The 15910-nt window shown below is 38.2% G+C and overlaps 1 protein-coding gene across 1 annotated transcript in view; it reads right to left on the bottom strand.

Moving 5' to 3' along the window:
* LOC142354364 (uncharacterized) overlaps positions 1-14496 on the bottom strand; it is a 29323-nt gene extending 14827 nt beyond the window's left edge. Inside the window, exons 1-5 of the mRNA XM_075406638.1 lie at positions 14222-14496; positions 7552-7713; positions 4678-6890; positions 710-959; positions 149-279 (exon numbers count right to left, since the gene is read on the bottom strand). Of these exons, the coding sequence (XP_075262753.1) occupies positions 149-279; positions 710-959; positions 4678-6890; positions 7552-7713; positions 14222-14381 (2916 nt within the window). The 5' untranslated portion in view covers positions 14382-14496. The remainder of the gene's footprint in view (positions 1-148; positions 280-709; positions 960-4677; positions 6891-7551; positions 7714-14221) is intronic.
* Between the last annotated feature and the right edge of the window lie 1414 nt (positions 14497-15910).

Raw genomic sequence — 15910 nt, 5'->3', positions numbered from 1 at the left:
AGAAGATGAGGGCGGCTATTAATCATACGAACAACCAATAGAGTATGACGAAAATCTTACAAACACTCCAAGAAATGAACATCCTATGAAAATTTAAATCGGAGCAATTAGATGAAATTTAGGAGAGTTTAAAAATCAGTAATAATACCTCATTCATAAATTTCTCTGCCTTGCCATTGTGTCCAGCTCTGAGCAGACTCACTATGTACAATCGGGCCATTGTGTTGTTTTCTGGAAACTTTTTCATTCCCTCTACCAGGAGCGAACCGGAAGCTTTACCTGAAAAATCATTGATTACCTGCAGCCCAAAAGTAAAGAGCGAGAAAATCAGCCCCAGTAATTATAGTCACATGTTTTTCGTCTGACTCAAAAATAGATCGACTCATGAGACAATTTTTGATTAGAGTAGTTGATTTAAATTACATGATAATTTTGTGTGCTCTAAATTCTAATCGCAGGCTTAGCAACGCGCAGCTTTGTTTCTACAGTCCACACAATCAGCGGTATTATAATAATCGCTAATTCTACAAATGAAATGTTCTCGTTATAAATAAGATCCACATATCAACCAATTCTGAGCTAATCGATTGCTTTCTGGGCTTTACAATGATAATTCCGCTTTTCAAATAAAATGACAAAGCGTAGACACCAATTGCAAATAGTTAAATTATACCGAGCGACTGCTTGAAAAGTTACCAAAATTTTGTACCTAAAAATGCCATTTTTCTGGCTGCCAATACATACGCCTCCATCCTCGTTTTGGAAGTTGTCCCCTCCTCTGGTTCGCTTTGTGCTGCCTGTTTTAACGACTCTATCGCCTGCCTTAGAATCTCGTTACTTCTTTGCTGCTCAGCCATTTCAGACAAAACAGTGCCTTTGAGTAGTTTCAAGTATCCACTATTAGGAAGTTTGGATGATATCAATTGATCACATTTAGATACAGCTTCTTGCAGGTTGTTCTAAAATGTACACGTTTTAGCTGTCACATCTGTAATTTCATATTGACTTGAAATTGGGTTATCTCGCCACTGTTTCATATTATATGCGTTATTAAATTTGTAGATATTAACTCAAATTATTAAAGATCAGTTTAACAGCAGCGGATCAAAATGACTGTTTCCTATTAATCAAATGAGACAATCAGTTATCGGTATAATTTGGGGGCAACGAGTAATATGAAACAAAGGCGTGATAAAAAAGTTCAAGTCAATGACATTACAACACCCCGTCCTGATTTAATAATTTTTATCATTGAGGAGTAGCAAGGTACATTCATTTATTAAAAAGCATAAAAAGAGCAAAGTTCTTAACTCATCAGTTCACCTTAGCCATCAACTGGGAAAGAATTGCAAAGTTCAGCAACTGTTTCATTCAATAGGACAATCTAAGATAAGGCGAAGATAAAATCAAAGAGGCAAAGAGCTCAGCGATCGTTTGTTCCCAATCGATGCCATGCCAAAATTTCACTTCACTTCAAAATACCCAAAAAATTTTGTTTCAAAAAATCTAGTTTTTATTGAAATGCTGAGATGAATAGAGACAAAATACTAGGGAGATAATCATCCGCTCTGTATGGCCCAGGAAGTGTCTGAACCTATCAAATTACAATTATTATCATGGGGGTATGAGGCGGAACGAATGAGTGAAGAGCAGACAAAAACAATGAGTTTTACATTAATGTGGATTCTAATGAGGGTAGATTTGAAAAAATTAAATATTTTTACGCACACAATGACCATCGAAAACTATTTTGTTCTAAATTTCCTGAAGAAAAACAACGACAAAACAAGTGGATTAGAAACTATGAAACAGAAACCTAATGTTATGAGAAAAATTAAAGATTCGTAATAAAAACTTTCAATAATATTTTCAAAATATACAACCTGAAGATCAAAGAGCCATTACAAACAGTCTCCCAAATTTGATCATGGTAGTAGATATTTAACGAAAATCAACATAGCAGACAAATATTAAAACCTAAACAGCCTAACGTCGGACAAATTGCTCTTGAACGATAGGCGTGGCAATTAAATTCAGAGAGGACTGAGACCTAGATAAATATTGTATGGGTACCAAAAATTTCGACTAGGGAGGGGTTAGAACCATCGACCTCCCATACGTTCAAGACTGAAACATTATCCATGCAACATCCTATCTTACAATATCCTATCTTATAATCGATTTTGTTATAGCAATAAATTCAAGCGTGAAAAAGTCACTCGAGTAACGAAATTGAGAGAGAATGTTCTAGAACAAAAAGCAAACACTGTCAAGAAAAAATTTTGCATGAAAAGACACAATGTTTAAAATAATTGCTAACTTTGCTCGAGAGTCTAGAGACACCTTTTCACTTCTCTCTGAAACAACGTCTTCGAATAAAATTTGAGTTCAAACCGAGCAAAAATTACATCAGTCCTAAAAGCATCATCTCCAGATCATCCAAAAACGCTGCGATTCAATCTCATGACCGACTGAACGAAGAAGCAAAAAATGAAAAATAGATTGTTTATAGCAATTTAAAAAAGAAAAATAAGGCTCGCGTTTATTTGATAGGAATTTTTAATTTGGTATTTACACAGACTTCTTCCTAATGAGAGGATGATAGTTTTAAAAGCAATATACTTAAGCAGTAGACCCGGCTACCGAGAATAATTAAATGTTTAGGCAGCGGGCTTCTAAAAATGGGCATAATCGATTTAAATCATTCCATTTTGGATTTTATCGACTGATCCCGCTTCTTTCAAGCGCGTTTTGGTGAAAAACTTCGCCGATTGAATAAATTGAGTTAAGAACAAAACTAGCTTGGAGATTTAAAGAATTGTTGAAAAAAAACCGGTAAAAGTAGCTAAAGCGAAATAAATTTGTATGGAATTAATTTCTGAAAAAAAATGAAAAATAGGAGCAGAATAAAAGCAACGCGAAAAAAGGTACGACAATTAATTATGGAAACTAGCTCTTACATTTGACAGCTAAAAAAAAACAGATTTTTTTTTCGACAAAGTTGGCAATTTTTGGGGGGCTCAAAGATGATTATTATGTTTTTAACAGGGCAACGCTTGGTGATCCGCATGGGTCCGTACGTTGTCCTTTCTGTTTCTCCTTCACGAGTCATAAACAGTTGTTTTATTTTCATTAATTGCTTTCGTATATATACTAAAACAGAGAAATTTACTCTCTCGCTAGACTTTCAGCATGGTGATAAAGAACAGCGGAAACTGAACTTTGTGGAAACAAAATTGATCTAAGTCTTCAGCACGAAAGTGAAATCAAAGGCTCATTTGTAATCAAAGGCTCATTTGTAATCAAAGGCTCATTTGTTCAATGATTTCCTGCAATTCAGACCACTAGCAAAACCGTGGAACTTGGATTTTCAAGTAGAAGATGCTACTAAATATCTCTATGAGAAAGCATTTTATTCAAAAAAAGAACTTTGAGTTTTGTTCAATTAAAATAATTAAACGAAGGTACCGTCAAAACTTTCTGATGTAGATCGGACTTATCCTCAATTTTTTAAAAGCAATCAGAAGCTAATGGAACCGAAAAAATCTTTTAATTTATTTACAAACACGGAGATTAAAAAAACTTTTGAAGCATTAAGACTGCAACATTATTTTTACTATTTTTTTCTCCGGCATTCTGGATCTTTTTTGAACCTGCTGGATAATAAACTAATTTTCATAAGCAATTTGACGAGATACTTGATTCCTTACATTTTTAGCGTTATTGAAGCGCAAGCGTAGACGAAGCATGAAAAGGTCAAAATTGAGAACCTTATGCCTCGATTTTCCTCCTGAGAAATGAAAAATTTTCATCGCTATTTCTTCTCAAATCAATTTTAAAATTTTCTTTTAACTAAAATGTACATAAAATGTTTATAAATGGTACGTACGAAGTGTGAAAAGGTTAAAAAAGTGAAACATTTGCCTTACCAGAGAAGCATGGGTAGCGTAAAGTTCCCAACCCGGAAAACAGTTGAGGGCTGGAAAAATAAAGGAATCCGAGAAGCTCGGACAATTCTGCCAGTAGTACACACAAAGCACATCAGAACTATTTACACAAAAAAACTCGAGAGAACAGGGTGAGGAGGGGCGAGTTGAAACCGCCAAAACTGTCGTTCATACCATTAAGTTATGTCTTCTCGGCAGCTTCGGTGAATTGTACACTTAGAAACTGAGAAAGATCTACGAGAGCTGTTCAGCGAATTAATGCACTCCACGCTTTACCAGTAATTCACGATTTTGAGGACCAAATGGATCAACTAAAAAATTTTAAAAAAAACTTTATTCGAGAGCAATTAATAATCTTATTTTACCAGAAAATAGTTTGTTTCTTGGTTGAGGGTAATTTGAAGCTCAGTGAAAAGATTGGCAACAACTTCTGCACTTTAACCAAAGCCATGAAAACAGTCGCACTAAGATATATCCCACAGTCACTGATTTTCAAGACTATCATTTATTTACCTTTCACGCTGAAATAGCAACACGGTGAATTATAAGCGCTTAGTAAGGAAACATCACCTGTCTTTTTAACAATTTCGTCAAGAAATCACTATTTATCATTTTTTTGTCGAAAATACGCTTTATCAATGAGACAGATATGTTAGTTACTTTGCAAATTAATTATCTTATGTTAATTATCTTTGCAAAAATATTAATGATCCGAAAAGTATTCACTTACTCTTTCAATCAATTTCTCTATTGTCTCAATATCATCAGAGAACCTCAAATCCACTATTGACAGCATTCCAGAATTCAAAACCTTGATGTCATTTGCTTCTTTGTTTGCCCCCATCTTCAGTCCTGGTGTAGCCACAACATCTTCGACACTTTCCATCAAACTATCATCGTTAATTACTGCTCCTGCAACCAAATCGTCATATGCAACTTGAAACAAATCACCAGCAACGGTTGGATTGAAAACGCCTTCACTTGCTACTAATTCAACGTTAGACAACAATTTTCTGGATCCATCGTTTACACCGTCATTGCTCAACGCGTTTCGTGCATCCTCCAACATTTGGGCGTATTTTCGCTGATTAAACGGATGACTCATAAATTCGTCATCCTCAAGGTAATCAAAAATGCCGTTCTCATCAAGGTCTCCTTCAAGGTAGTCGGGGATCCCATCACCATTGTCGTCGTCATCCGGAACGTACGGTTCTGGTTCCTCCGGCTCCTGATCATCATCATCATCGTCGTCGTCATCATCATCATCATCATTACCGTCGTCATCGGGGTTCTCATCAGTGGCTATCGTGTCGCCAAGCTCGGCTTCGTAAGCTTCAAAAATCTCGGGTTCAAACGATTCGAGGAAATCCAGAACATCATCGTCATCTTCGTCTTCCAGGAAGTCGGGAATACCGTCGCCATCGGAATCCCTAGCATAGATGTCGTAAATTCCATCGCCATCTTCGTCTTCAAAAGCATCCGGGATTCCGTCACCATCAGAATCCACTTCCAGAGCGTCTGGTATCCCATCAAAGTCATCATCCTCTTCCATGAAATCTTCCTCGCCATCTCCATCACTATCCACCTCCAAATGATCCGAGACTCCGTCACTATCAAGATCACCTTCCAGGAAATCAGGTATTCCATCGTTGTCCGTATCGGCCATAACTTGATCTCTGTATTTGGCCAGACATTTCGGGTTCAACTTTGGACACACTACCATCAACTTTTTGACGGCGTGCATGTGAGGGTCAGTTTGCGAGGTGCATTCTTTGTCAAATGGAGCACATTTGATTTTGACTGCTTTCGGTTCTGGTGTTTCCTTAGCCGTTTTGTCAACTTTGCTCGGTGGAACTTTTGCGCTTTGAGAAGTTCGATTAACATCCTTTTTGGAGACGCTTTCAGATTTCACTGGCGCTTTCTTAAGTGGAGGTGGAACACTTTTGGTTGTTTCCTCGGAGTTATCAACTTTTGCGGGCTCTTTCAGATCAGCACCGGCTTCTTCACTTGAATCACCGTCATTGTCATTATCATCATCATCATCATCGTCGTCGTCGTCGTCATCATCATCATCATCGCTGTTATCATCTCCGCCGTTACCATCATCCGTGCCGTAAAATATCCCATTGCTACCTTCTTTGTTAGACTCAGAAGTAACTTCAGGCTTTGCCTCTGTTTGTTTCGATTCTTTGGCCTTTTCTGCCAGTTGTGCTTTCTGTTTTTCCTTCAACTTCTTCTGGATTTCAGGGTTGTCCAAAATATCTGGAACCCCATCATTATTTTTGTCCTCAAGGATATCTGGAACCCCATCCGCATCTGTGTCGTTTTCCATGACATCAGGAATTCCATCTTGGTCACGGTCTGTAAGGTCTAGACCTTTCAAGTTCAATTTATCCATGAACGGTTTCAACTGGTCGAATACAGACAACTTTAACGCATCTGTGTCAATGTTTAAGCTTGATTTCAGAGATGCAGTATCAATATTCTCTTGCGCATAGTCAATATTTTCTTTAACCTTATCGTAAAACACAGAAAAACCGGCGTGCATCTTTACCAAAGCATCCTTGTAAATTTCTGGGTTTATAATGGGTTCGTTGGATTTACCCGGAGCAACAGGCTGGCCTGATTTAGCTGGTTTGCTGTCAACCTTAGGATCCGGTTTAACGTCTGCAACTTTCTTTGTGCTTTCGGGCGTCGGAGCACCGTGAGGTTTCGGGACTGCCTTTGGAGCAACGGGTGGGTGCTTCTTCATTTTCCCATGTTTTGCTTCCATTTCGTCAATAACTTTCAACTTGTCAACAATTTTCTTCCGGAGTTCAGGTTTGAGATTCTTTGATTCGAGTTTCTTGCGGAGATAGGCGACTGATATGGGATCGTACTCGTGAGGTTCTGCTATGTCTTTCTTGGCGAAAATCGAATCCGGCAGATGGACTTCTTCGATTCCTGAACAGATTATCGGATTCTTCTTGGTTTCATTTCGCATGCTGTTATGTTATCAAGGTTAGTTGCTCCATTGATTTTTTTCTGAGGACGTTAAACACTGCATTCCGTTTGAAATGGTTGACAAGTTAACCTTGTTGTGTGAAGTAAGGTCGCTGAATTAGTAGCAAGTGGAAGCCTGTCAAACCCATACTGCCAGGCAATCAGTTATAAAGGTGCAGGCATTCACTTTATAAGTTCATGTATGATTAGCATTCAAAACATACATTCAAAATAGTCCGTTAGTTTATGTATGGCACCAAAATTCCACACGTTAATTCCGAGAGAACACTTCGTTCAAAACAAGCTAAACTGGTCATTACATTTTCCCATTATTTTACATAATTTCACCACAGATTTAATTCGCAAAAGTGTCTGTTCTTTAAGTTCTATATTGCTACAAACATTAGGGCAAAAAGTTTTATAAAGTTAGTTGTGGCCTATCGACCGCTCAGGATGCAGCTTTTGCTCTTGATTAAGGCACCATAACATTAGTTCATAATTAGTCGGTAAGTTGCGAGCTCAAGATACTCTTAGATGTAACCATATTATACCAAGCAAAAATTACGCCTCAGAAAAATTTGATTCGAAATTTTGACCACATCTGTAGACTCTCAATCCGTACCAAAGAAAGAATCGACGTCAATGATGTCAAAGGAGAGGAGAGAGATGGTTCCGATGGCCAGGATGACACAGACCACAATCTTCACCACTGACGTGATAGGGGAAGCAGGTGCACCTCCCCCTGCTGAGGGAGTCCCAGCTCCGGCACCGGTTGGAGTAACACCTTGAAAAAATTTGGCCATGTTAAAAATTTCGACACCACATGACCTAAGTAAAAGACAGAAAAGCAGAACAGATTAAAAACTGCTGACAATAGATTAAAAGGGGAAAGACGGAGTTGCACAGACTGCCGGAAATTCGCCGAGATAGACCTCTTACACCTTAATTGGAATTGATAAAAGCAAAAAATGAAGATAGATAAATTGTCTAGCAGCTATTTTCAAGAATTCCAGGGATTAAAGTCGGAGTGTAACTGTTATATGACACACATAGGAAAAAGTTCTAAAAGAGTAGAGCTCTGTTAAAATTAGATATTTGAGATGAAAAGTTCAAAAGCTGCCACTTAAATATTAACATAGGCGGAAAATTGCCGGAAATAGCCGTTGTTGACTCGTTGACCGCCCTTAGCGCACATCGGGATTAAAACAAAAAAAGAAAAAAGGAGAGGCAGAGATTGAGACAACTTTTTCTTCCTACTGTTAAAAAGTACTCTAATTTGTTTGGTGAGCACTTTTCTCTCTTGAATTCTAAAATAATTTAATTCAGATTCTAAACTGGAGGCTATGAAGCTTAATACTAATGTCAGCTAGCAATCATTCTAATGAACTTTGATAACCTAAAACACTATGAATTACTGACCGTGCTTTATCGGTTTATCCCGCTTTGGATTCTGCCCTTTTGACTTTGACCTTATTAACGACATTACGTACAGCAATGAGTGCAAGAATTTGAAATCCATCTAGTTGAAACAGAGAGTGAGGACAGTCAGAAGTCGACGCGAAAGTCGTGACTCACGTAAAATGAAGAACGTGAAAGAAGGTAAAGCGAATTAAAAAAAAACACAGCAGTCTTGACCTACAATTCAAAGAATTTTCAATGAGTAAACAACAAACTAAACCCAGAGTGGACTTTGACAGAATTGGAAAAACCATTTAGAAAACTCTATATTTACAAAATCGGTAAATCTGTGAAAATCAAAGCGAAAATGCCGCATGTGAACAATAAAACAAGCGAGAATGCGAAATTTTGTTCATACACCGTTTTCTCACTCTACTCTAAAATAGATAAATTTCACGCCGCAAAACCACTCGATTTTCCGCTCCACTTCCTGTTCCGGTTTAACCAAAATCATCACCTCAATTTGAATTCAAAAATCATGAACACGTGTGAACAGATCTTTAAAAAAGGACAAGGCCCCAATACATCTTTAATTCTTTGAATTGTAAAAAAGGAGAGCACCTAAAAAATAGACATTGAGAGGTTGACGGCGGGTATTAACCATTATTCCAATGAAGCTTTGGATAAAAGCTCTATTGGATTTATTAAACAGTCTCCAAGTGTCCTCAGGAGGCTATTTAATTCTGTTTCAGCTCTTGATTGTTGTTATTTAGTGTTGTATCAGAGGCCGGACTTTGTTTGGGTAGCCCCAGTAAACGGGGATTTCAGATTCCGGCGGAGGATATTATACGAGAATTATCTACGATTCCATATTTGAAATCAAGCATTTGGCGAGAGAGTTATCCGCATCTGCTTGATTGTTTCCCTACATTTTTGGCCATCCTAAATATTTCTCTTTGTCAAAAATTTGGTGTGAGCGTTCTCCACATTTGTTTGACTAATTAGTTTAGGCCCACAGCGGCCACTTCCCTTAGTTCCTCTTTTTTCCCAAGTTACCATGGTACCCCACCACCACTGCCCGAACCTCTCAGCAATATTTGTAACGAGCCTTGCAATGTACAAGTGAGTGCATTTTGTGTCAAATGTAAGAAAATTTATGTTCACTTTGGTTGTTTGGGAATTCTAAGTACCGCAAATATCAAAGGAATGATCTACTGGTCCTGTGCTGGTTGTACTCCTAGCTTTACTGCAGAACTCTCTGCGCTGGACAGAATCACGGCCGTTGAGAAAAAGCTCGATTGTGTTGATTCTTTGATCCGCGAGGTGACAATGCTACGCAATGAGATAGCTTTGATAGAGAAACCGGAATTCCCTTTTCTAAAAGCTACAAAAAGTGGACCCGGCAGGAATCGAAACGACAGCTCATCCAGTTATCAGTGCGACAGTAAACAAAAAGAGAAAAGCGGATGATTTTGAAACTGTAGAGAAAAGTAAGATCAACTAAGGAGGTAACGGGAACGAACACCAATCCAGCAGTCATGAAGGGTATCAAAAAGCCCCCGAAGCATCGTCATTTATATGTAGGTCGATTGAGTCGGAACATAACAGCATCAGAAATGGAGGAGTACTGTGTGGAAAAGAACGTCGAACTACTTCATATGCGCCAAATTTCGAAGTCAGAAGCTCACCTGAAAGCGTTCCATTGTGTATTTAAGTTGGATGAAGAGAAAGTTAAGTTACCTGATTTCTGGCCTGAAAACGTTACGGTGTCAAGATTTTACCTGAAGGAGGCCGCCCGTGATTGGCTAAAAAAAGTGGATCAAAATTGACTACTAGCCAGTTCTCCATTAAGATCAACGAAACAAAGATCTACAGAACTAAACATTTGTCTACAAAATTTACGCTCTGTCAGGAACAAAAACAAAAGATGTAAATGCCCTCTTGGAAGTAAATGAAATTAGTATGGGAGTACTTGTCGAATCGTGGATTACGAACAACTCACATGACGATTTTATTCTAAAGCAGTGCTGTCCCGCGGGGTTTCTTTTCCATAGTGCACCAAGGGTGCATAAAAGAGGAGGTGGGATTTGCCTCTTTTACAGAAATGATTTCCATTTGGAAAATTTTACCTCTGAATTTTTAGAATGCAGTTATGCCTCTTTTAACTGTTGGGGCTACCAGTTTAGTCATCGCTGTTCGCTGTTTATCGACCACCTGGATTAAATGTTAAAACATTTATTGATCACTTTACTATTCTTTTTGAAGAGAACAGGTGACAATTCGACAAGATTGTTCTCCTGGGTGATTTTAACATTTCACTGAGTGTAAATAACGATGCATCAAAAATTTGGAACTCATTTTTTGATGATTTCGGCCTGACTCATGACGTCTCCAAGAAAACGCATAGAAATGGTGGCATTCTTACCATATTATTGCGTCAAATAATATTTCAATTAATGTTAAATCGAATAACTTCATAACTTCTTCGGACCATTCGTTCATTTGTTTCTTGCTCAGCAGTGTGAAACAACGCAAATCTCAACAACGTTTGATGTATAGAAATTGGAAGAAGTTTGACTCTGAAGGTTTTATTAAGTTATTGAAGTCGTGCTTAAAGTTTGATGTTGCCTCAAGTATTGATGAAGCATGGGATATGTCTTAAGGTTTGAGGAGAATATTTTGGATTCCGTTCTTCCACTCAAAATAAGAACATTTACTATACACCCATTCTTTGACCACGAGCTTTTGAGATTGAAACGAAAGATGAGAAAAGCAGAGCGTAAATACAGAAAGTCGAAAACATCTCTTCTGAAATCTGAATAGGAAAATGTTACCCATATGTATTTTGAAAAATTCTTAGAGAAGCGTGGATTATACATTGAGAATGCGTTGATGGAAAATTGTAGCTGTAAAAAGTTTGCCACCTTAAAATTGCTTCTTGGTCAAGATGTAGAACAGCATGTAGAAATATAAAAACAAAAAAACAGCTTGCAAACGACTTCAACGAGTTCTTTATATCCAAATTGGAAAGTATTATTGCATCGATTCCCACTGCGATAGGTCCTGAAATTCTGAAAACTGAAGTTAACTCAATGAATTCGTTCAGTTTAGAGATTTGATTTCGGCGTCGTCAAACAGTACATCTCCACTGGACATCATTCCGACACATCTTGTGAAGTCATATCCAGATTATTATTTTCTCGACCTCCTGAAACTTCTTAATCTTTCGCTGAAGGCGGGATGTTTCCCCCGGTCCTTTAAAATGGCCATTGTTAAGCCCCAAATGAAGAAAGCAAATTCTGATGTTGAAGATTTTTTTCAAATTATCGACCTATCTCAAACCTAAGATGCGTACAATTTGAAGGTTCCTAATTTCACAAATGCATTTGAGCAAAGATCATTCAGTTCTGTTCCTTTCGAATGGAATAAGTTGCCTTTTGAGATGAAACTAATACCCCATGAATTTGATTATCTCAAAATACAACTTTTTCTTAATATTTGATTTTGAAAGCACTTTTGAGTTTGTAAATGGTGCGTAAACTTATAATAATAATAATAATTTATTGACCCACTGAGATAAACTCGGGAAAAAAATGTAAACACCATCTCATACAATTGAGTATTTATTATGTATTTTTCAACGTTAACTAAGAAGTAATTGGCATTGATTTCAGAGTGCCATGAATGCTTCGAGAAAACATAACCGACTAATGTCGGATGAATTGCTTTTGAACGACAGGCGAAGCAGTTTAATTGAGGTGCTGTAGCCTAGATAAATTTTTCTTTTGGGTGCAAATAATTGACCACGCCGGGAAACGAACCATTGACCTCCCGATCCCTCACCAGAAGATCTGCCTGCTCGACTATCAGGCCCTTCGTTTAACTATGCTGCAATTGATTCAATTTTAACAACAAGCTTTACTTCAGAGTGAGAGCAATAGAGATCACTCAAAAATGAAGAACGTGAGTGAAAAAGTCACTTGAGAAGTCAAAGAATTCTAGAAAAGCGCAAAAACGGTCAAGCGATAAATTTGCATAAAAAGACAATTAGTTTACAATAATTGCTACGAACTTCGTTCGAGAGCAATTAAAAAGATCAAGTGTTTCCTTTTGTTTCGTTAATCCTTGTGATTATAAAAACTTTTAATGAGGAGATAAAAAGATGATTGCAACAATAGAAGAGCGGCTTCGCAAAGGAATCTGCACGTCAATAAGTCCACATACAAGTTCTTCCTAATCACGCGCATGAGTTCTTTATCATCAATCAGTTTGCCGATTCTTTTGAGTCATCTTGATAATTTTGAGGGGTGATACAATTAACTTAGGTGAATCATTTCAAAAAATATCCGAAATAGCAGTAGTACAAGCTTCGGGTTATTGCCCCTGAGGTGTCAATCCCAGTGTTTGTCAGTCTATTTCAGTTTATCTTTTTCCAGTTATTACATGTTCCACATTTGCACATTATTTTCCAGGTGCACTTGTTCAGTTGATTTCAACTTTTTGTGAAGTATTCCCAGTAGATGTTGGTGATTGTTTGCTTGTTGAGTACTTCGCCGTAGTTTCTGTATACGCGGGAGACAATGTTGTAAAGGTGCTTTGGTCGATGGAAGAAATTTTCATCTGCTTTTGCAAGTCTATTGTTCTTTATTTCAAATTCACCTCTGCTATTTTGCCTAGTATTTGATTAGTTTTTTCTCTTCATATTCTCAATTTCAATATCGTATTCATTCCGCTCTAGCATACAAGTCGTGCATCTCAGCATACATACTAAGTGGTAGCAGTTTGAGCTTTAAAAGGCTTTCCTTGTATCCTGATACTTGTGCATTGACAATCCACTTTGTCGCTTTTATCTGATGTGATTCGAATTTCGATAGGTATGTCTTGCTGGCATACCACGGTTGCGAGCAGTACGTAAGGATTGGGACAACATATCCTGCGTAGGCGTGTAGCTTTGTTGAGATTCTGCTTTTGTTTGATATGTTACGCTTTATCTGGAAAAACGCACCAGTTGCTTTTTGGATCCGGAGTTCACAATTTTCTGTCCAGTTGAGATTTGAGGAGATGAGAAGCCCTAGGTCTCGCTGTCATTATCAGTCATTATGAAATCAGTCATTATAACCTCTTGCTATCGATCAGGCGTTCCGAATGATAATTCTTAATTTAATTGTTCAAAAGTCTGCTTTTCTAATGAGATAAGGCCATAAACTTCACCCTTTGGATTTTAATTTGAAGAAGTTTTATCTGCTTCAGTTCCAGGAATTCATTGCTTAAAATAACGTAGTTTTCAGGAACTTGATCTTCAAACAGCTTTCAAAGAGTAATACAATCTGCACTTAGGCGGTTACAACTGCAGTGGCTGCATGCCGACTTTTAGCGTCAAAGCTGGTCGCCTCTATTATGTCAATGTTTTTTGTAATCTTTTCTTCTGATTACTATCTCAAAGTTTGCTGCTCAGGAGCATTTCGTCGCCTAGGTGGTTTAAGAGGTTTGTAGCTGAGTTTCAAATTTTGGTGTTTTCACGTGCCTGCGTAGCATCATATTTGCCAAGATTGAGTCAGATTGAAGGAAACGTCTGGTAACTGAATTTAAATTAGCGTGATAATCAACTTTGGTTGCTGAGAGCATGTACCCCCTCTCCGAGCATGTTGAGAGCATGTACCCCCCTTCCCCGTTACAGAGCACGTACCATTACATAGTAAATAATTATGTAAAAATATGGCACGTGCGTCTGAAGGATATTATGCACCCACTAAACTGCTTCGGGGGCACAAACGTAAAGATCCAACAATCCATACAGTTCAATGTCTTACTGACTTGCAAAAAGAAGCTCACGCTGTAGCAGCAGTATGAAAAAGTTGAGGCAGTTCCTCAATGATAAGTTAAACTCAAATAACCCAGTGTGGCTGGTCTCAAGTGTCCAACGCCAGGAGCAAACCCTGTTGAACCATCGCTAACAGTGTTACTCCGAGGAAAACCTCCAACAGCTGGAGCAACAGGAGTTTGCGCACTTGGTGGAACAATTCTTCGACGCGGCGGGGGTTGTTGTTGCTGCATTATCTGAAAACGTCGATATACAAACAATGGTCTGTTTACATGTGTTGATGTAATAGTTGACTTTAGGTTTGTCCCATGGGTTTTGAGACCCAGGAAATGCAAGGTTTAGTAGTAGTAGAATAAACTTCAGGGCAAGTTCTCTAGGTCCATATCTGTCCATGAGAAAAAGGTCAATTTAAAGAAAAAGGCTCCCCTAAAAGGGTTGTCGGTCAACTCAGGGGGCGGCAAGTCAACTCCTATATACATTTACAAATCGTGACATTAGTAAAGAATTAAAGCATCAAAAGTGAGAAAGACGAACAGCAGAATTTCAAACGAAATAGATATGAGCATCAAAAATCAATATATAAAATGTGGTTATTTTGAATCATTAATCCAGATAACTTTACAGAGACATCTAGGGCAGCAGCCGGTATTCCTTTACAATAATTCGTATTCAGGCTTCTACTGGAGGGCTCCGGCGCATGGAGCCTGCGACACAGAGGCAGATTATGGAGCTACGCAAACGCGCGAAATTTAGTTTTGTCCAAATTGATCCTAAATGAATCCTCTTTCTTATCGCTAATCATGGTAACCAATTTATTTTTAGAAAAGGTAAATTAAGAAATGCCGCTCCCCAACACGGGGTGAGTATTGGCTGGTCCGGGGCACTCCTAGCACTACGTCTTCATAAAACAACTCGTATTGTTTAAATCTATCAATAAAATGATAATATACACAAATATCAGCTGAGAAAGTAAAATAAAACAGACAGCATTTGAAAACAAACAGCTAATGACGAAAGCAGATGAGTCAAACTAACAGCCTCCCTTCTTCAACCACAGCTCCCATCGAAGCATCAACAATTTCGCGCCGCTTAAGCGTCCTTGACCAAAGAAGGCAGATGATGGCTCTTAGGAGAAAAGCTGATTTTTGTCTGTATTTATGATATGATATCAGCGTAGCTGTCCTCTGTTCGGGCAGAGAGCTTTGATGCCAGTTGTTTCAGGGCTTTTGAAGCTGATGGGACAGCTCCACCAGTGCAAGCAAAGACAAGCAGACAAATTGTTGCTTTCTCAACCTGTTAATCTTTGTTCATATTTGTTCTTTTAAATAGATACATGGTACTCGTATTCTTCGGTACTGCTTTCAGGGCAACTTTCTGTCAGCTACCTAAAAATTTTCACAGCCAAAAAGGTTTTGTTGAACATCGATTCCCCAAGTCCGTTGGCATTGATATCTAATCCTGCATCATCAATAGCTGTTGTTGGTTTAAAAGCAAAGGTTTAAGATTGCAACAGTTTAAGATGAGGTTTGTTCTCGACATCGTGGCAGACATCACTTAACAAGTTTGCAAAGGAATCGCGAAGTTCATCTTGTCTCATGTGCGTGTATCCTCCTTTCTGACATATATAGGAAGTTTTCGTTGCATCTGCACAGTGATGGCATCTTCACTGGGTCACAGCCATATTGACGGACAATGCCAACACGAAATGGCCTTAGCAATGACTTCGAATATCATTGAAAGCTTTTCCTGTTGACATGTATTA

This window comes from Convolutriloba macropyga, chromosome 15, assembly GCF_964194025.1.
Source record: "Convolutriloba macropyga chromosome 15, txConMacr16.3, whole genome shotgun sequence".
Taxonomy (NCBI): domain Eukaryota; kingdom Metazoa; phylum Xenacoelomorpha; order Acoela; family Convolutidae; genus Convolutriloba; species Convolutriloba macropyga.
The sequence above is the reverse complement of the archived record's forward strand: the minus strand, read 5'-3'. Positions and strand labels throughout refer to the sequence as shown.